General features: G+C 35.8%; 2 protein-coding genes across 3 annotated transcripts in view; one reads left to right on the top strand and one right to left on the bottom strand.

Annotated features, from left to right (window-relative positions):
• LGALS8 (galectin 8) overlaps positions 1-13,479 on the top strand; it is an 84,767-nt gene extending 71,288 nt beyond the window's left edge. The window contains exons 12-13 of one of the 2 annotated variants that reach the window (XR_013179183.1): positions 10,950-11,021; positions 13,351-13,479. Coding sequence is in view for 1 of the 2 variants with exons in the window: in XM_077168428.1 (XP_077024543.1) it covers positions 10,950-10,958 (9 nt within the window). In the remaining variant the exon portion in view is untranslated. Of the gene's footprint in view, positions 1-10,949; positions 11,067-13,350 lie in introns of those variants that run through there. The other variant, XM_077168428.1, reaches the window with a different exon arrangement.
• The window catches only part of HEATR1 (HEAT repeat containing 1), a 76,808-nt gene that overhangs the window by 4,449 nt on the left and 50,582 nt on the right, over positions 1-21,777 (bottom strand). Inside the window, exons 29-42 of the mRNA XM_077168423.1 lie at positions 19,682-19,810; positions 15,534-15,764; positions 14,627-14,753; positions 13,128-13,288; positions 9,185-9,231; positions 7,737-7,860; positions 6,881-7,021; positions 3,311-3,603; positions 2,545-2,695; positions 1,555-1,713; positions 1,257-1,391; positions 1,006-1,110; positions 755-923; positions 24-178 (exon numbers count right to left, since the gene is read on the bottom strand). Coding sequence (XP_077024538.1) covers positions 24-178; positions 755-923; positions 1,006-1,110; positions 1,257-1,391; positions 1,555-1,713; positions 2,545-2,695; positions 3,311-3,603; positions 6,881-7,021; positions 7,737-7,860; positions 9,185-9,231; positions 13,128-13,288; positions 14,627-14,753; positions 15,534-15,764; positions 19,682-19,810 — 2,127 coding nt within the window. The remainder of the gene's footprint in view (positions 1-23; positions 179-754; positions 924-1,005; positions 1,111-1,256; positions 1,392-1,554; positions 1,714-2,544; positions 2,696-3,310; positions 3,604-6,880; positions 7,022-7,736; positions 7,861-9,184; positions 9,232-13,127; positions 13,289-14,626; positions 14,754-15,533; positions 15,765-19,681; positions 19,811-21,777) is intronic.

Here is a 21,777-nt window from a genome sequence, read left to right on the forward strand (position 1 = left end):
GTAACAAGATGATTCTTGGTTACCTGATCCACCAGTGGCATCATCAAAGCTTCTGCTCTCTCTTTACTTACAAAATGCTGGGTATCAAAAAGGAAGATTTTATATAAACAGTTCAAAATAAACTGCAACAGCAAGCAGCACTTTTCAGGGTCATTTTCAGAGTTAAAAAATGCTTCATCTGCAGATACGGAGGGAAAAATGCAACAAAACAAAACCTTTAAGGTTTTACAATTTAAAACTCCAAGGTTTAAATTAAGTTTGAATCACTATTAAAGAAACTACAATCAGAAGAATATTTGTAAAATGATTCTGAAATCGTAACTATCAAAGCAAGGGTAGGATGCAAATAAAATTGACGGTCTCTAAGATATGTGATTCCTTTTTTTAGAACTGTTAAAATTCTAATGCCTGGTCTGGTAAATTAAATTTCCTGAATTGTTAAGTAGGCTACTTCTTAGCATTAGAGAATAAACCAATCTAATGTTTTAAAATTACTTCCAATGACTTCCATTATTAATGCTTGTTTAACTTCTCCCAAATGACTCAGTATTAAAAATGTGTTCATTATGCTTAAACAAATGCTCCAAATGGCTGACAAATGACAAAGTAAAAATTCATACTTCTTAACCTGAGAATTCAAGATATTTCTAAAACCTAGTCTCTGAGCATTAGATCATGTCTTACACTTACTATACACCTTGTGTAAGGTATGCAGAACAAGGTGTGTAAACCAAGTTGAAAGGGAGCTACCAACCTGTTTTGGAGATGTTAACCTGGTTCAAGGTGTCAGCAAAAGGCTTCACTAAATGGCCAGCAAACAGAGTAAAGAGCCCTTTCAGTTTTTCAGCAATACAATCTGCTAAGTTGTAAAATGTCAGCAACCTGTCCTTTGGGGCATCTTCTGATTTAGCCCAATCAAACAGCTAAAGAGATAAATAATGTTAGTTTCCTCTATATACCTTGTAACTCATATAGTAGAAAAGAAATATGGGAAGAAATACTCGCCTTAAAGAACAGAGGCCTGAATGTGACTTCAGAAAGTTTTACAACCATTGCTACTAAACAGTCAATGATAAAATTCTCAATTTTTCCAATTTCCTCCAGATCATTCTGAAAACACAGAAATAGATTTATTAAAAACTGAGATCTAACTCTAAATTATTTTGGCAAGTACAGCAGTTACACAGCTGGATTTTTTTCTGGCTTTTAAATAGGTAAATAACAGCTTTAGAATTTGGGAGTGGAAATAAGCTCACCTCAGAGTGCTGTGCTCTGAAATCCAGGGCCTCCAGGAAGAACGTGGTGAGCTGAGACTGATGTGAAGTGAGCTCTTCCTTCCTCATCATCCCAATATGCTCTTGCAGGATGCTCATATATGGACCCATTTGATTCTACCAGTAACACAGTAAAGAGTACAGAAATGTGTCATTTCTTATTTTTCTTAGAGTCTAGAATACATGTATACAGAAATTTACCATATTTTTCAAGTGAAAACTTAAAAATTCAAGTACCACCTCTCCTCCAAAGTCTAATGATACCCAATACTGATCTTACCTTCCACTTCTTCTCAACTTGCTTGTAAGTTTTGCTGATGGCTGGCAGTAGGACCCGGGGTGAAAGTGTGGTAGCCAGTGTCTTTTTAAGAGATGTGAGGCGGACATTAGCCTGTGAGGCAGGACCCATTTCACTGGTGATTTTCTCCAAATGAATCACCTGTAGGAATATAAAAACAATTATAATAAGGTCATGGTGGTACTCACTGAGAATCTCCAAACACACAAAAACTTTGTGAAGATGCAAGAAATCAGTTCAAATGCTTGTGCTTGCAAATAGCTCAGTGGGCTTTTTACCTATATAAAGAATTCCTTTTGAAGCCAAAACTTGAACCTCTAGATAAAAATGGGCACATGACTCTTTCCCAAATGAAGTCAGAGGTATAGGTAAATGTTGTAAAGCAGGAGTAAAATAGCCACAGATCACGGAGCACTCAGACTGCTGATATTCTTACAGGACAGGAATCCAGGGACAATGGATTGGAAAATGAACAATACAATGAAAGAGGAACAACCAGAGGAGGGGTGTCAACATTCTTGGGCACTTCCATTAGAATTGCCACTTAACTTGTCAGTTCACAGGCAACCTCTATTCCACAATATAGTAATCTGCTTTGAAAGACATTTTAGGATTAAGAAACCCTTTGCATTAGAAAAACAGGGCACATCAGTTTTCACAAAAAGAAATAAAAGGCAGTTCTACCAGATTAATTTCCAAGATTTGTCAAGAAAAAGAAACAATAAAATACATTCTTCAAAATAAAAGAAGATTAAGACCTTCAGTATAAAGTGGTCCCTCACAATTAAGCCGTAGGCACAATGGAAGAGAAAGCGAGGCACATATTTAATAAAAACAAACATATCTTCTCAGAAATAAGAATATATTTCCTGTCAAACAGAATATAAAAACTGAAAGAACATAACATTAAATCTGTAGTTTTTCCCTTTCCTATTCCACCCCAAATAGCCTGTCATGGTCGCCATGACCCACCTGTGACAGAACACCTTCCAGGTAAGGGCTGATGAAGTGTGGGAGTGTCTCAACAACTTTCTGCAAGGCTGCCAGGGCACTGAGCAAATAGACCTCACTAGAGACCAGCTCACTGGCGTTTTTCATTGTTGTTAACAATGATGGCATCAGGCTGAAAATAAAGAACAAGAGCATTAGAGTAAATACTGTATGGCTTATGGCCTACAAAACATTGTCTACAATAAACACATTTTCTGTCCCTAAGAGCAAGAACTCTCCCAGGGCCAAAATAAGGATACCACAGCAATTTTTTTAAAATAACAATCTTTAGTTATTGAACACCTGTTACATGCCAGGCATTGTGCTAAAAGACTTACATGCACTGCCCCCAAAAATCTAACAAAGTAGGTACTTTCTCCAATTTACAGATGGTAAAGTTTTAATCCATTAAGTAAACTGCACAGCTAGTACCTGTCAGAGCCAAAGACAGACCAGGACCACCCAATCTTCAGATGGGGGCAAGAAAAGGCAACTTCTGCCTTGCTTAACTGGATGGGCTACTCAATCAACAACTTTCACGTACTGCTTCTTAATTAGAGGGGAGGAAAAATGGGGGGGAGGGGTGAGTTGGGCAATAATATCATAAAAGAGAGTTTCTGAAGATAAATGGCAATGTTCTATTTTTCAGTTTGAAGAAAAGATCAACTCTAACAAACCTAGTACCATGTAACTTCTTTCAGAAGTTTAAAAAAACAAAAATTGTTTCTGTTCCAAATCTCAAGAATACCTGGGAAGCTGAGGTATGGCCAGTGCTTCCACAGTGGAGGTTACTTCTGCTATGCACAGCAGTGCGCTTCCCAGTACATTCCTTTCTTCCTTTGTTTCTGGAGCAATCAGTTTCACTGCAGTGGTCAGCACAGGGACAAAAGTGTTTGGATTTTCTGCACCAAAATTCTTGCATAAAAGCTTCAGAGTATATAGCGCTGTCTGTCTGTTTATTGCTTGCTCTTCTTCCACCTCTTTTTTATTACGCTGCACAAGGACCAAAAGGACTGGAACTAGCTTTAGGAAATGGTGAACCTGAAGAGAACAGCCAAAATTCCCAAATAATTACACCTGAACAAAAATGCTAGTCCATTTCCCAATTTTTTACTGCTTAAGATTGTCTAAATGGAAATGAGGCTGATGAGTCCTTAAACCACATGACATACAGGACAAACAATGCAAAACTACAAACTACTAAAAACTACAAAACAATGTTGAAAGAAATGAAAGACCTAATCAATGGCAAGACTAACCATCTTCATGGATTAGAAGAGTTAACATGCCAGTGTTATCGAAATCAACATACAAATTTAATGTGATCCCTATTAAAATTCCAGCAACCTTTTTTGCAGAAATGGAAAAACTGATTCTAAAGTTTATATGCAAGGGACCCCCAATAACCAAGAAACTATTGAAAAAGAAAAATGGGGTTAGAGGACTCACATGTTCCAATTTCAAATTATATTACAAAGTGGCAGTAATCAATAGTGCAATACTGGCACAAAGATAGACAAACAGATCCGTGAAACAGAAATTAAAGTCCAGAAATAGACCCCCTCATCTTTAGCCAGCGTGGAAAGAATAGTCTCTTTGAAAAATGATGTTGGGAACACTGGATAAGCACTTGCAGAAGAATGTATTTTAGATCACTATTTCACACCATACACAAAAATCAAAATAGCTCAAGGAACTAAAAATAAGAGACAACACGGGGACAAATCTTCATGACCTGGGATTTGGCAATGGATTATCAGATATGACACCAAAGGCACAAGCAACTAAAGAAACAAAAGATAAATTTTATTTCATTGAGATTAAAAACTTGTGTATACTGAAGCAAATTAAAAAATAAAGATATAAAGTAATTCAGAACACAGGGGTAAGTAAGACAATGTCTGTATTTTAGAACCACACATACTCTGAGACCAAAGGAAGAAAGGTTTATTTGGTCTGGAACTGAAATCTTCTGTAGCACATAATCTAACTCAACCTATTTGTGCAGCTCAGTTGAACAAATGAAACACAGGGAGCCCAGAATAAGAAAGAGGTCCTTTAATCCTGTATAGTTTAAGGTAATGCCTGGATACATCCTGGAGTACATTAAGCAGATAATCAAAAAGTATTAGCAAAGTCCCTTGAGGGATGGGAGAAAGAATGCAGAACTATTTAACTTTACCATCAGGAAATCCCCTGATACTGTGTCAAACTATAGGGGCCAAATCAATAGGCCAAACCCTTGATCTTCAGGCTTACTCTTGTGAAGCTTACATATGTAGCGGAGAAGCTTAACCTACCTATAGGTATGCCTAAGAGTTACTTCTGGAGGACCTGTTTTGTTGCTCAGATGTGGCCTCACTCTCTCTAAGCTCAACTCTGCAAGTGAAACCAATGCCCTCCCCCACTACATGGGGACATGACATCCAGGGGTGAAAGACTCCTTGGTGACATGGGAGATGACTCCCAGGGATGAATCCAGCCCTGGCACCATGGGATCAACAATTCCATCCTGAACAAAATGGGGGGAAGAAGTGGAACTAATAAAGTATAAGTGGCAGAGAGAGTTCAAATAGAGTCAAGAGGCTACTCTGGAGGCTGCTCTTATGCAAGCTTCAGTTAGACAATGCAACATACCATAACCTGCCAACCCCCAACCAGGACCTTTCCAGCCAATCCTAAAGAATATCTAGGGCAATATATAAGATTCCACAAGGGTTTTATGCACTAGTATAACTTTCCTGAAACCTACAATCTCCAGATGGGCCCCCGGACCAGAAAAGTCCTAAGGCCAACCTCTCCAGAACATCAGGTAGTTTCATCTCCCTACCCCATATTATTGACAGACCCTTCCATGAAGAAGTTAGAATGGCTATAGCCCAAACACCCCTAAAGAGTGGGACAGAAAGATCAAAGGTGATGGTGGAGTTACACAGAGAAGATAGGATTTAACAAATGAATATGACTGCTGAATCATTAAGCTGATATCTTTTAGTCTCCAGTATTTTAGAGCAGCTAGAATAAAAACCTAAACTGTAGAATTGTAATCTATGTCAAACTCTGAAATATGTTCTACAACTAATTGTGATGCTATGCTTTGAAATTTATTGCTTTTTTGTATATATGTTATCGTCGCAAAAAAAGAAAGAAAAAAAGTCAATCGTGGTGATAACAAAATATTTAAGCCTTCTAGCCTCCTATATTCTGGAGCAGCTAGAAGGAAAAATCTGAGAGGAGCATATGGTAGTCCATGACAAACTCTGGGATCCATCGTGTAAACTACCTGTTGAAAAGTGCTTTGAAAACTGGTGCTTTTTCATTTCTTTGCTTTATATATATATGTGTTACAATATATAATTAAAAAAAGATAACCTTCAGAATGGGAGGAATTAGTTGCGAATTAAACATCAAAGTTTACATATCCAGAATATATAACAAACTCCTAAAATGGTGCAGGGCAGTGCCATGGTGGCTCAGTGGACACTGCAATGGTGGCTTGGTGGCAGAACTTTTGCCTGCCATGCCAGAGACCAGGGTTCGATTCCCGGTGCCTGCCCATGGGAAAAAAAAAAAAAATGGTGCAGCCATTATGGAAAGCAATATGGCAGTTCTCAAAATGGCTAAATTGAGAATTACCATTTGACCTAGCAATTCCATTTCTCGGAAAATACCCAAAGAAAATGAAAACAGGGTTGCAAACAGATACTTGTATACCGATGTTGACAGTAGCATTACTCACAGCAGCCAAAAAATGGAAACAACCCAAGTGTCCAATAACAAATGAATAAAAAAAACATGGGACACATATACACAATGGAATATTACTTGGCCATGGGAAGTAAATGAAGCTATGACATATGTTGCAATGTGGAAGAAACTTTAAATCATTTTGTGCCACAAAACAGCAAGATACATAAGGACAAAAACTACATATCACTTCTAAGGGATAACTAGAAATAGTAAATTTGCAGAGATAGAAAGGAGATTAGAAGCTACTGGGTGAGTGGAGATAAATAAAAGGGGCATGTTCAAAAATTTTTTTTTAAACTAGGCTAAAGTTAAGGCAGCATTAAGTAATTATAATATAAGAATTCTATTAAGCTATAATTCCAGTCTAAGGACTCACACAAACACACACACACCCATACACACACATAAACTCTCATTAGAATGAATATCACATTTTAAAAAATACACACATCACAGCATTATATTGAGATAATATACTTCAATTTTAATTTGTACTACTGGAGAAATTTAAAAGTGTTAAATGCAGTTCTTTGATCAAGCAAAGAACAGTAAATAAGTCTTCACTTACTATTTTCTTCTTCTGGGAAATATTCTGCTGTAGCTTGTTATTCAAAAGATCCAACGCTTTACGGCGAACTGATGGCAGTGGGTTATCAATCAGCCCTCTAATCACAGGAATGAATGTCTCCGTAGGCAACAAGGCGTTGACCTATAGGGCAGTGTTCATTAAAAACAAGGAAGAAATTCAACTCTGCCTAAGACAGACTTCTATTTATTGCAAGTCTAGGTGCCTGGCATCTCTATACATTTTCTTATTTCATTCTTACAACAACCTTTCAGGGAGGTATTATTAACGATTGAAAAAGAAAAGAAAGAAAATTGATGTTAATAAGTGAACTGCTCAAGACATGAAGCTAAATAATTTAGCTAACAGCTATCTTAATTTCAAGACCAGTGACATTTCTAATATATCACATAATCTAAAAAATATTTTTACTTTATTCCACTTGAATAAAGTAGAACACTATCTAGAATTAGGTAATAATATTTAAAACATCATGCTTTTTGAGGCATATTTTCTTGTAATTGCTAGGGAAACAATTTTTTAAAGCAGTTTAATTGTAGTCATCAAGAGGTAAATTTTTCCCAGAAAAATCTAAGCTTCATTATATCAAGAGAAGCGATTGCTAAGTTTTTTTTTTTTGCATGGGACTGAACCCAGGTCTCTGGCATGGCAGGCAAAAACTCTGCCTGCTGAGCCACCATGGCCCGCCCAAACTAGCTTTTTTTTTCTTTTAGGTACATGGTCCAGGAAATATTGCTAAATTTTTAAAATAAAACTTCTCCATTAAAAATTTCACAATGACAAAAAAGGAAAAAAAAAACAACACACAACAGTAAATATGTACAGAAACAAAGCCTACCTTATCTAACATGTCATAAGCCTTACTAAGGAGTGCTCGCCAAAACTTCACAGTTTGTTTGTCTACATTTTTCTCCACGGACTGTGCTACAGCATTAATATAGCCAAGAACTGTTTCTAGTAATCTAAAACAAAGGAAATTCATTCAGCAAACAGTAGTTATAGGCATTTAAGAAGTTCACTTATCCCTATCTCATGCAGAATGTTTCAAATAGAAAAAGCAATTAAATAATTTCATATCATATTATTTCAAAACAATGTGTAAAGAAAGAAGAGATTATTATCACAGAAAGATGTCCATTAAAAGTAAACGACGAGAACTGTTGACTCTCAGGCTCTGTGAGTCACTACATCAGCAACAAGGGAGCTTGATTGTGCTGCCCAAGTTTGGGTGCTCTGGGAGTTACAGCTCTAGGTTAATGGCAGCTATCTGAACTGATACCTCATATACATACACACACGTCCATATCCCATACGCTGTTCGGGTTAAAACCGAATGCAAATAAATACATATAACCCATACCTTTGGCATTACTAGGGTTAAAAGAAGACTAATAATTAGAAAAGTATACACCAAACTCCAACACATCCACGACTGGACCTCCCACCACTGCCAGCCTGCAAGCACACAATGTTGTCTGTGTTGAGGGGCCGGTGAGGGGGGGTGAGGGGGGAATGATGAGGAGGAAAGAAGAGAGAGAATTTGATATTGTACAGAAAAGGGGAGTGAAGGACACAAACAAAATCACCCCCAGAAACAGAATGTCCTACAGTAAGTGCTAAAATCCTGAACACAGGACTGGGACTTGATAGTTAACAATACTGGCTGTTGGGCAGGCACACTGATGTATACAGGACCTGATGGAGTCTTGGGAACACAATGTGTCTGGGGAAGAGGTATACAGAAAGGTCAGGAGGAACTCTTTGAGGAAGTGATAGTGAATTAAGAATCTCTGCATCAAAATACACAGTGACAGCCTATGGATTATAGTCCACTGAAAGAAATAGGAATTCAAAAGTCCACAGAGAATTGTTCAAATTAAAACATAGTAATGAGATATAATTAAATGAAATATAATACATTCCCTGGAGAGGGCTCTGATTCAAAAAACAAAAATAAACGTGGTATAAAGGACATTGCTGGGATAATATAGATTAGGTTAACAGTATCAATGTTAAACTTTCTAAGTTTAATAAATTTACTGTGGTTTTATAAGAAAACAGTCTTATTCTTAGAAACTATACACTAAAATATTTAGGAGTGAAGGATCATAATGTATGCAATTTACTTTCAAATGACTTGGGGAAAAATATATGTAGAGAGAATGATAAAGCAAATATGGCACCAAATGATAAGAATGGGTGAACCAGTTTCGTGTACTGCTCTTTTAGCTTTTCTGTAAGTCTGAAATTATTTTCAAATAAAAAATTTAAAAAGAGTAAACATACCTCTGTTCAAGGCCTTTTAAAACCTGAGGGCCACCACTTTCAACTACCTAATTTTTAAAAGAAAGTGTCATTAGAACCGCACAGAAGTTGATAACAAATAGGCATTTCAAGTAGGTTCATGAAACTAAGACTTCATTCAAATTTCCCACAATAACTGTTTTCTGACATTACCTATTTAATAGTTCAGATCATCCTCACTTTACTTTAATACACTATTTCTCTTAATTTATTTTAATTACATTCTGTTTTAAATAAATAAAAATACAACAAAGATTCTGAAAAACACAGAAAACAATTCATTTACCCACTACCTAATTTTATGAAATGCTAATCTTCTGTCAGCTCATGTATAACTTTGTTCATAATTTAAACATTATAAACATGACTATAGTTCCCTATGTATCACTCCTGATTCCATTCTCCCACTACTTCAGTGCCACAAAGACAACCACCATCCCCAATCTGCTGTCTAATGTCACTAAAGAGTACATATCATTCAGCAACGTGCTTTTTCTGGTAATATTAGGTTTTTGAGATCTATCCATAGCAACTCACATTGCTCTAGTTCATTCATTTAAAATTCATATAGTATTCCTCTGCACATACCACAACTTATTTGTCCATTCACTTCCTGCTAGACATTTAGCATATGCCCATTTTAGGAAATTTTTTGTCAAGTATATACTTAAGAAAGGAAATCGCTGAATTACAGGATATGAGTACTTCCAATTTGACAAGATACCACCAAGTGCTTTCTGAAGTGGCTGTACCAATTTATACTACCCATAATTGTGTAAAACAAAAAACTGAATATACACATCCTAGTACTAACTGTTAAATTCTTGACAATTTGATGGGCATCATAATGACATCTCTTTTAATTTGCATTGTCCTGCTTACTAGGGAGGCCCAAATTTTTCATACATTAATTGGCCATTTGTGGAGCTTCTTGAGTGAACGCATATTCTTTGCCAGCTGTTCCACTGGAAAAGATACTTTTTGATTATGTGCACAGCAAATCTCAGTCTGTGGCTTTCCATTTGATTATGGTGTTTTTTGTTGTTGTTACTGAATCAAAGTTTTCAAGAAATTGTCTTTTATCCTCTGGTTACCTCCTTGATTTCTTCTAAAAATTCTAAGTGCTACTTTTCCAATTGAAGTTTCTAATCTATCTAAAAAAATTTTTCTTAATATGGCATGAAATCAGTCTTTTTTTTTTTTTTTAATCCAAGTAGAAAACAAATTGTTCCAGCTCTAGTACTTCTTTTTCTCTAGCACTTTGTACTACCACTTGTGTAGGTGTTTTAACATGTGCATAAGTGTGTTTCTGGGCTTACTCTTCAGTAATATTGACCTATCTGGATACTCTTGTATCCATGAACACAGTCCATTTCTTCATTTCTATTTCTTCAAGTCTTCTTTTGGGTCCTTTAATATCTTGGAAATTCCTCCATAATAGTCTTACATATGATTTTGTTGGGCATATTCCTTGTACTTTATATGCTTCCATTTTTATTGTATATGACATCTTTTTTCTATTTTCTAATTGGTTATTCATTGCATATAAGATGCAATGTACCATTACACAATAGTGTGCAAGGCCAGTGAGCTCAGCAGTTACTCGGTAAAGATCTGTGTCTATACTGATCTGTAGACAGTACCTGTGCTGACCTGTATCAAAGCAAGCTTGCTAACTAATGATTAGTTCTAAGATTTTGTTGATTCTCTTTTTGGATTCTTAAATTTCATTTCTTTTCCTAAATAGAAACGATGACCGACGGCATCCCTGTTCCTGACTTTTACAGGCACATCAATGTTTCTTCACATGATATAAACTGTAAGTTTCTGATACACACCTTTAAACAGACCAAGGAAGTTCTCATCTACTCCAGACTAAGAGGATTTCTTTTTCTTAAATCATGAATGAGTATTGAATTTTACTGATTTTTCTCTGTAAATATTGTGATGCTATATAGTTTCCCCTCTTCAACTGTTTAAATATTAGAGTATTTTAATAGATATTCTAATGTTAAATAATTCTTGCTTACTATTTCTTTCTTCCTTCTTTCTCCAATTGCTTAAACTGAAGTATAATGTGTACCAACATTCACAGCAGCGTTAATTGCAGTAGTCAGAGTGTAGATGTAAACCAAGTGTCCATTAATGGATGAATGGATAAACAAAATGTGGCATATACATATGATATTAATCAGCTATAAAAAAGGAAATTCTGATACATGTGATAACATGTATGATCCTTGAAGACATGCTGAGTGAATAAGTCAAACACTTACATTGCGTGATTTCACTTATTAAAAAAAACTAGTATATGCAATTTCATAGACAGAAAGTAGAGTACAATTACCAGGGGCAGAGGGAGGGCAAATGGGGAGTTAATGCATAATGGGGGCAGGATTTTTGTTTGGGGTGATAGAAAAGTCTTTGTACTAGATGGTGGAGATGGTAGCACAACATTGTGAATGGAATTAATGTCACTGAATTGTATGCTTCGGAGTGGTTGAGAAGGGAAATTTTGTACTGTTTATATGTTTCCACAATTAAAAGAGAGAGAGAGACTGAAGAGACAATGACAATTAAACAAAATACATGATGATGTTGGGCTAGATCTAATAATGGAGGGGAAAATACCCAAAAGGACATTATTGGGACAACTGGGCAAGAAAAGGAATATAAAATCTACGCTTTATATCACTGCCAAACTTTTTGAACTTGTTAATTATATTTAATGAGATTCATAAGTGAATATCCTTGTTCTTAGGAAATACACACAGAAGTGTAAGTGTTCAAGGAGCATGATGTATCCAAACTACTCTCAAATGTTTAGTGAACAGATGAAAGAAAGAATGTAGCAAATAATGTAGCAAAATGTTAAAAGTTGGTAAATCTGGAAATGTGGGTAAGGAGTATGTTGGAGTTCTCCACATTATTTTTGCAACTTTGCTTTAAGTATGAAATTATTTAAAAATAAAAAGTTAAAAAAAAGTTTATCACACAAACAGAAAAGTGCACAAATCATATATGTAGAGCTCACTAATTTTCACAAAGTGGTACAGCCATTATCCAGAAAAAGACACAGAATATTATTAGCACTTGTGCTTTGCTTTAAGTATGAAATTATCTAAAAATAAAAAGTTAAAAAAAAAGTTTATCACACAAGCAGAAAAGTGTGCAAATCATATATGTAGAGCTCACTAATTTTCACAAAGTGGTACAGCCATTATCCAGAAACAGACACAGAATATTATTAGCACCTGGAAGCCCTCCCACCTCCACCTCATCACTACCTTTTCCCTTTTCCCCAAAGATAAACACTAAACTGACTTCTAAAACCTTAGGTCTGTTTTGATGGCATCTGACTTTATGTAACTGGAATCCTGCTACACATTCTTGTGTACCTAGCTTCTTTATTTCAATATTATGTTTGTGAGATTCATTAGCTTGTTGTGTCAGTGAGGTTCATACACTCTATTGCTGACGGGCACTTTGGTTATTGCTAGTTTGGGGCTACTATAAATAATGCTTTTACAAACGTTTTTGTAGATGTTTTTAAGGACTTAAATTCACGCATTTCTGATGTGTATATCCCACTTGAGAATGGAATTACTGAATCTTAGGGTTCATATATGTTCAACTTTAGTTGATTATTCCTAATGATTTTGTTCTATTATTTTTCAAGGCATGTCTTAGTTAAACATTTTCATGAGACATCTGCCAAGCTCTTTTCACTAGTTTAACACAGTTCCTTTAGAAATCACAAAATCACCCTTTTTGGTAGTCTCTATTTTTTAATGCAATTTTACTGAAATATATTCACATACCATATAATCATCCAAAGTGTACAATCACTGTATCATCATATATTTATGCATTCATCACCACAATAAAAAAAAAACATATAAATATATTTAAGTAAACACATCACCTTTCTGATAAAATTATTGGAAGCCAGGAGCTGAGACATGAAAGACACTGACAAATATTTAAAATGCCGCAGTTGCTTGCTAGAATGAGTGTCTACATTAAATATCTGTAGCGTTTCTTCTAGTGACTCATTCTTATTAGATAACGCTTTGGGAACGGTTTCTGAAAAACAGCAACAAAACAAGTGAACTCACTCACTTTCACTTTTTTTTTTTCATGGGCAGGCACCGGGAATCAAACCCAGGTCTCCGGCATGGCAGTCGAGAACTCTAACTGCTGAGCCACCGTGGCCTACCCTCACTCATTTTCAACCTGACTGAATCCTTAATACAGAAATAAATAATGAGTTTTAAATGAGTAAGGCAATGGGATAAAACTTTCCGAGAGAAATGTTTATATATATGATTATAGCTATAGTTTTCCTCCTCTAAATCAGTGGAAAAAATATTGTTTTGGTGCATTTGTCAAGAAAGTATCGAACAGTCTTGAGAAGAAGTGTGTAAAACAAAACAAAATGAAAAAAATTAAAAAACAGGGCAACTTAGAGAAGCAAAGAGAAAGCAAAGATACTTACAGAAGAATCTATTAAATACTGGCTCCTTAAATAAATTCTGAAACCTCAAAGGCATTTACTTGGGAGCTACAATAGACTGAAGGAGGGTCATTTATTTGCTAGCCTTCAAGGCTCACTTCCAGAAGTTTTAAGATAACGTGTCCTAGAATTTCAAACTTTAAGATGCAGAATCTCTTACATGAATGTTTCTATATAAAAGGTATTTTGGAGTCCAGTGGTTGGAAACCTGTTGTCAGCCACTTAAAAACCAGTGTCTTAACGACAATGACTTGATATGAAGACTTCTTTCTTAAACGTGTGACCATGTGCAGCTTTTTAGGCACTTTCCTGGGTCTGTCCCTGATAAACTATTACCCGAGCAGACTAAAGGATGAGAAAAGTTACTGCCTGGCTAAGAAGGGATGACAGGACATTGGCCACAAGCGGAAAACAGCTCCTGTGAAGTCCAGCCAGCTACCTTCTTTCTAATGCACTTTACTGATTCAAAGGGTAGAAAACGGACTAAAGACTGTTCAACACAGCAACCCTTTCTTAATCCATTTCATTGGTGCTGCAATTAATGGTCCAGCATTTAGTTACCACTGCTATGCGCATTTTTTTTCCTTTTCATATTATAAAGTCTTCAAAGGTATTTTAATGGGAAACTGAAAGACAATAAGCTTCTGCTAAATTACCACCATTTAACAATTCATCCTGGATACTTCTAACACTCCACAGCAAGACATCATCACAAATGTGTGAGGAATGGCAAGAAGAAATCCAACTTATTATTTTCCATAGGGATTTGAGAAGGTACATTGATCATATGCTCAAATTAAAAATTAATTTAGAAAATATCCAGCTAACCATGTACTAAGGGTTTTGCCTTGCATTGCTTCACCTGAGCTTTCATGTTAAATGATAAATAAAGCCCGATTTCTGTTTACCTTCTTTTTCTTCTGGCAGCTTTGTTAAGTACTGGAGAATATTCATCAAGCTTTGAATTTGATGTTGAATACTAAATTCACAACAGACTGAAATCCAAAATTCAGTGTCTGACTCTAAAATAGCATCCTATATGGGAAGAAGAAAAAAAGTAATAAAGTATATCTACCAAATTCATATTAACTAATGAGTACAAATCAGGGAAAATATTTTTTAAAAAGCCTTTGCCTGAAAAGTCACTGCACATTATTCCTTGTGATAAGTGTCACTAGCTGAATAACAGTTCATAAGCTGCTTACATAAAAAAGGCAATTAATGAGAATTGTGAAGGCTTCATTCAGTATAATTTGTGTTATAATTTCTGGGAGAATCGAATATACTACTTTACTTCAAATAGATCTAGATAGATCTACTATCAGATCCGAGGTCTAAAGAGTAATTTTAAAAGTTCTTAGTCTATAATATACCCAAATAAGGCTCTTCAAAATAATCACCTTGTGTCTTACTGATTTCAAGGATGCCAAAAACGTTGAAAACATATTTACACCTCCTTCCTTTTTCTTCAAAGTGTCTTCAAAACCACTTCCAAGGGAAACAGCTTAACTACTTTACTATTTCCTATGGGCTTCAAAATAGAATCACCCAACACGGCACCAGATCTGTTTCTTAGAAAAATTAAATTACCTTCAGAAGATATTTAGCTGCTATCAAAGCTATTCAATGAGTGCCAGATACTCTTGAAAGAAGTTTTAAAGAATGCAAAAAAACATAGATTAAGAAGTTCTAAGCAAAGAATGCTAAATAATATACATTTGGCATATAATCTGCTTCACACTTAAACTGGAAAATATCATAAAACTTGCATGAAAACACCATTTTCCGTTTTATCCACCCTAGCTTTATACTGACCTTTTCTCCAAAGGCAGCCATCAGCACTGTTTTAGTGACATATTGTTCAAAAAGCAGCATGAGGAGAATCCAGAGGAATTTTTCTGCACCTAGCGTTTCAATAAGTTGAACAAGTATAGGCAGGCGCCTGTGTTCTGGAACATGTGGGAGTGCATCCACAAATACATTAATGATTTTTACCACAATTTCTTCAATGTTTCTTGTCACTTCTGCAGAGTTTCCACCATCTGACTGCAAAAGAGCAAGCAGGGACAATGAATAACCTCCATAAAAGAAGATTTAAGCAGATAAGAAAAGGCCAAAAAAGTTATCACAAGAATTTTAATAATCAAAGACTTATCAATAAATACTCAATGAGTACCTATTATGAGCAGGCACTGTATGGCCCTGAAGGGAATATGAAGTAGAAGATGTGAGCCCTGCCCACATGGGATTTATAGCCTGTCGAAAATAAAACATATATGTGGAAAGATAACAACAGGAGACAGTAAATGGCAGATACCAAATGCGTGGCACTGACAGAAATTCTGCTCTTAGGCAGTGTGGAAGCTACAAAAATCAAGCAGGACTTAGGTTGTGCAATGAAAAGAAAGGGTTTAATCTTAATATACAAAGAACAGAAAAGGTCAATAACTCCATGTTCTTAGAGATTAAGTAGACATCACTTTACTCTGGTATTGGTGCTCTAAATACAATGCTGAATAAAATTACCAATGAATGAATACCCTCTACTCTTCCCTCTGCTCTCAATCCACATTACATTCTTCACAGGAACTACACATCATCTGCAAACATAAAAAGTGTTACTTCTTCCTTTTCAATTTGGATATTATGCTGGTTTGAAATATTTACAGCAGAAAAGACATGTTTCAAGCCTAATACAATCTTGTGGGGGCAGTCATTTCTTTTAATCCTGATTCAACACTGTAGCATGGAAACCTTTTGATTAGATTATATCCAAGGAGGTGTGGCATGGCTAATCTGGGTGTGACCTTTTGATTAGGTAGAGGCGTGACCCCACCCATTCCAGGTGGGTCTTGAGTAGTTTACTGGAGTCCTTTAAAAGAGAAAACATTTTGGAGGGTCAGAAATGACAGAGCCAACAGAAACTTCAGAACAGAGTTGACACAGATACCAACATTTGGAGAACAGCAACATAGAAGTTTGGAGATGCTTGGAGACTAAGGAGATGTCACCATGAGATGTTAAGCAAGCCAGAACCTGGAGAGAACCAAGGGAAGCCAAAAGACGAAAGCCAGACCTGGAAAAGCAAAGTGAGGAGCCCCCATAGGAAGAGAAGGTAAAAGCAACAGAGCCCAGGAGCAAGGAACCAGCAGATGCTAGCCACGTGACATTCCAGCTGACACAGGTGTTTCAGACCCATTGGCATTCCTTGAATTAAGGTATCTTTCCCTGGATGCCTGAAGGTTTGGACATTTTTATAGGCTTGGACAGTAAACTCACAACTTTTAAATTCCTTTTAAAAAGCTGTTCCATTTCTGGTATATAGCATTCTGGCAGCTTAATTATAGAGACCTTCTCTGTACCTCGTAACAGTTTTTTACTTAAAGTATATTTTATATAATATTAGTAAAGCTACTCTCATTTCTCTTTTGGTTACTAATTACATGGTACTTCCCCCCACCTTTTACTTCTGACCTATTTGTGTCTTTGAATTCATGGTGAGTCTCTTGTAAGCAGAAAACAGTTGGGTCACATATTTGAACCCATTCAGCCAGTCTCCATCTTTTGACTGGAGAGTTTAATCCATTTATGTTAAAGGATACAAAATTCTTGGATGGCAACTGTTTCCTTTTCAGCACTTTAAATATTTTGTCCAAATGTCTTCTTGTCTCTGATTTCTGATGAAAAATCGGCACTTAATCTTACAGTTCGCTTGTACATAACATGTTGCTTTTCTCCTCCAGTTTTCAGAATTCTCTTCTTGTCCTTGGCGTTCAACAGTGTGACTAATTTGTGTCTCAACATGGTTTGCTTCCATGGTTCTTTATCCATTTGGGGCTTCTCGAAAAGCATACTCATGTCTTTATATTTAAATAAATTCTCAAATTGAATTGAGAAGTTTTCTGCTATTATTTCTTTGAATATATCTTCTGCCTCTTCCTCTTTCTATTCCTCCTGGGACTCCCAAAATGCATATGTTGATGTGCCTGATGGTGCCCAACAGGTAGGTCTCTTAGACTTTGTTCACTTCATTCTTTTTTCTTTCTGCTCCTTGGCCTTAATCATTTCAATTGGCTTCTCTTAGGGCTCACTGACTCCTCTGCCAGCTCCAATATTCTGTTTAAACAGTCTTCAAGTATTTCTTTTTGGTATCTTTTTAAAAATCTCAGTCTCTTTCTGGAGATCCTCATATCGACCAGTCATTGTTTTCCTGACATCCTTTCCTGATAGTTCCTGCTCTGTTTTCTTTAATCTCTCTATATACTGAGGCTCATTTTTTTAAAGTCATCATCTGGTATGTCCGAATTTGGTCTTCATTGATGATTTCTGTTTTTTATATGGTTCCTTTGGATGGACCATTATTTCTTGTTTCTTTGCCTTGTAATTTTTTGCTGCACACTGTATATTTTATTATTTAAAAATGACAGCTCAGTATTTAGGCCCTGACCTGACTATCCTTTAAGTTGGTATCCAGCTGGTGATATAACAAGAGATTTCCTTGGGCATCAGGAACTAACAAAAACAAACAGATCAAGAAAGCATCTTTCTTAGTCTTTGCAAATTGGCTGTGTTGGCTGGCGCTGTCCTTCAGACCTTAGCTCACCTATCAATACAAGCCTGAGGCAAATAAGAAATTGTAGGGTTCTCTCTGTCTTTTCTGAGCGCGTGTCATGTTCTGGACTTGTGCTTGTTTGTGGCCTTAAGAACTCCCCCATTATATGAATGCCTTCTTTACTACCCATGAAATAAACTTTCTTTCTTTCCTGAGGGTTCTACTGCATAACTTAAAATGATTACTCTTTTGTCCTAGACTACTTTTACTCAATTTTTTTTTTCTCACTGTTTTAGCTGAGTTAGCGAGCTGCTTCTGCCTACAGGGCAAGTTCTAGGCAAACAAACCAGAGACAAGTTTCCTGGTTCAGTCCTTGAGGCAGCCTGCCAATTGTTTGGCATTAACATTTAGGCACACTAGTCTGTGCATGGCGGTTACTCTGCTCCTGCCAGAAACAGGGTCAGTGGCCCACAATGGGAGTACAGGCTGGCTTCACACCTCATTAGGGAGGCATAGGGAAAGCACTGCAAGGGTGCCGTGAGCTTCTCCTACTGTTTTTTAAATCTGCATTTTCTTGATTTAGCCCTTGCCCAGTTAATACAACTCTATTATTTTCTGGGGTTCTGACAAAGATGGCTTTGCCAGTTTTTACTAATCGTTCAAAGAGTCTGGTGGGTAACAGTACCCTGGATCATCTTATGCCACCATCTTGCCACCATCTCGACCAGATGCTTCCCTATCCTTCTTTCATGCCAGTTCAAATTCTATTCCTTATGAAACTTTCTATAAATCCTGGCTGATACGGATTTTCCCCTATTCTTAACTCTTCAGCATTTCTTTATGCCTTTTGCACATATAAATGGATAGTTATTTTTCCCTTTATGCATATGTCCTGAACTTGCCAAGTTGTTAGACACAGAGAATTCTACCAGCAACATTAAAAGGAAAAGGTGCTCAATTATTTACTTGCTGAATATGGTCATGCCAAGAGGAAAGATTTTAACTACACAAGTGGATGTAAGCATAAACTCATATTGACAACCAAAGACCTTTCACTATGGAGGTTAGTTTTTAATTTCTTATTAATTATTTCTTACTAGCTGAGATTACACCTCACTTATGTATTAGAATACTTAGTTCTTACAGAATGCTTGTTAAATGTCTGTTGAACTGCTTGTTAACAAATATGCCATTTCAGCTCTGAAAATTTCTATTAACACTGGTTTATAAAAGGATATTAGTACCAAAATGATGTAATTTTCTAAAAGACATAGCTCATGTAAATACACTTTGTCAGACCATAAAGAGACTTTTATATTCCTCGCTTTCCAGGACAGCAGAACCAGCTATATATTTTTATTTACATCCTTAGAAAAGACATTATTTCTAAAATTGTATGAAGATAGCTTACCTGAATAAGTGCTGGAATAACCATTTTCACGGTCTTGTTAATCACTTGAAAACTGTAAGCATCATCTAGGCGCATAACGTTGGCTCCCATAAATGTAAAAATAGACATGATATTGTGTAAAACTTTATCCTGAAATAAAAAGCATCAACATTTTCTATTTTAAATACTTCAAATATTGATGATTCATTACACTTCAACAAAAAAGCCAAAAAAGCCAAATTAAAAATTGGTAAAGGATTTGAAAAGATTTTTCCCTAAAGGTATACAAATAGATAATAAGCACATAAAAAGATGTTCATATCATTAGTCACTAAGGAAATGCAAATCAAAGTCATAGGATGTCAATTCACACTCATTAGAATGGACAATAACAAGTATTGGGCAAGGTATGGAGAAACTAGTACTCTTATACAGTGTTACTGGGAAATTTAAATGGTACAGTCACTTTGGTAAATAGTTTGGCAGTTCCTCAAAAGAGTAAACATACAGTTACTATATGACCCAGCAATATATCCTAGTGATATATCCAAAAGAATGGAAAACATGTCCACACAAAAACCTGTATATGGACAAACAAAACATGGTATAATATGGTAAACAACCATACAATGGAATATTATTCAGTACTGGTGAAGTACTGATAAATGATTCAACATAGACAAACATAATGCATACAAAAGATGCCATCACAAAGGACCACATATTGTATGATTTCATTTATTTGAAGCATCCATGACAGGCAAATCCTGAGAAGGATAGTCAAGTGGTTAATGCCTACGGCACTGTTGAAAAATGGGTAGTGATTGCTAATGGGTGTCAGGTAGCTTCTGCAGGGGCTGAAAATATACCAAAATTAGTGGACAAAAAAAAAAAAAAAAATGAGATGGTGATGGTTCCACAACTTTGTGAATATACTAAAACCGGTCAATTGTACACTTTAAAAGGGTGAATTTTATGGTATGTGAGTTATATTTCAATTTTACAAAAAAAAATAGCATATCCATGATTTTGAATTAACTTTGAAAGATCAACTCCTTTGAAAGCTATGAACTCTCTTCTAGGAAAAAAACTCCCATCACATAAATCTTACAAATAATTTCAGCAGATTAAAAGACTCCTAAAATACTATGAACTACTGTATGCCAATAAATTAGATAATTTAGATGAAATGGGAAAATTCTTAGAATCACACAAACTACCTTCACTGACTCTAGAAGAAACAGAAGATCTCAACAAACCAATTACTCTTAAAGAGATTGATTCATTCATTATAAACCTCCCAAGAAAGACAAGCCCAGGACCAGATGGCTTCACTGGTGAATGCTATCAAACATTCTAAGAAGACTTAACTCCAATTCTGCACAAATTTCCAAAAAAACCAAAGAGGAAGGAACACTCCCTAACCCATTCTACAAGGCCAACATCAACCTCATACCTTTATACAGGAAAACTATAGATCAATAGCTCTCATGAATAAATACACAAAAATCTTCAATAAAATACTTACAAATCTACTCCAACAACACACTAAAAGAATAATATGCCATGATCAAATGGGTTTTATCCAGTCATGCAAGGGTAGATCAACACAAGAAAATCAATGAATGTAATACACCACATTAACAAAATGAAGGGAAAAAAATGCATGATTATCTTAATTGGTGCAGAAAAAGGCATCTGACAAAATCTAGCATCCTTCCTTGATAAAAACACTTCTAAAGACAGGAATAGAGGAAAACTTTCTCAACCTGATAAAATGAAAAACCCACAACTAACATCATACTAAATGGAAGAAGACGGACAACTCTCTCTCTATGATCTGGAATAAGACAAGGACGCCTGCCGTACCTACATTATTTAACACTGTGCGAGAAGTTCAAACAAGAACAGTTAGGCAAGAGAAAGAAATAAAAGGTATCCAACTCAGAAAGGAATAAGTAAATCTCCACTATTTATAGACAGTACGATCCTACACACAGAAAGTCCTAAAATATATACAATTAAGCTACTAGAGCTAATAAATGAGTTCAGCAAAGAGACAGGATACAAGACCAACATGCAAAAATCAACATACATGAGTAATGAGCAATCTGAGG

Source organism: Tamandua tetradactyla, chromosome 7, assembly GCF_023851605.1.
Source record: "Tamandua tetradactyla isolate mTamTet1 chromosome 7, mTamTet1.pri, whole genome shotgun sequence".
Lineage (NCBI taxonomy): Eukaryota > Metazoa > Chordata > Mammalia > Pilosa > Myrmecophagidae > Tamandua > Tamandua tetradactyla.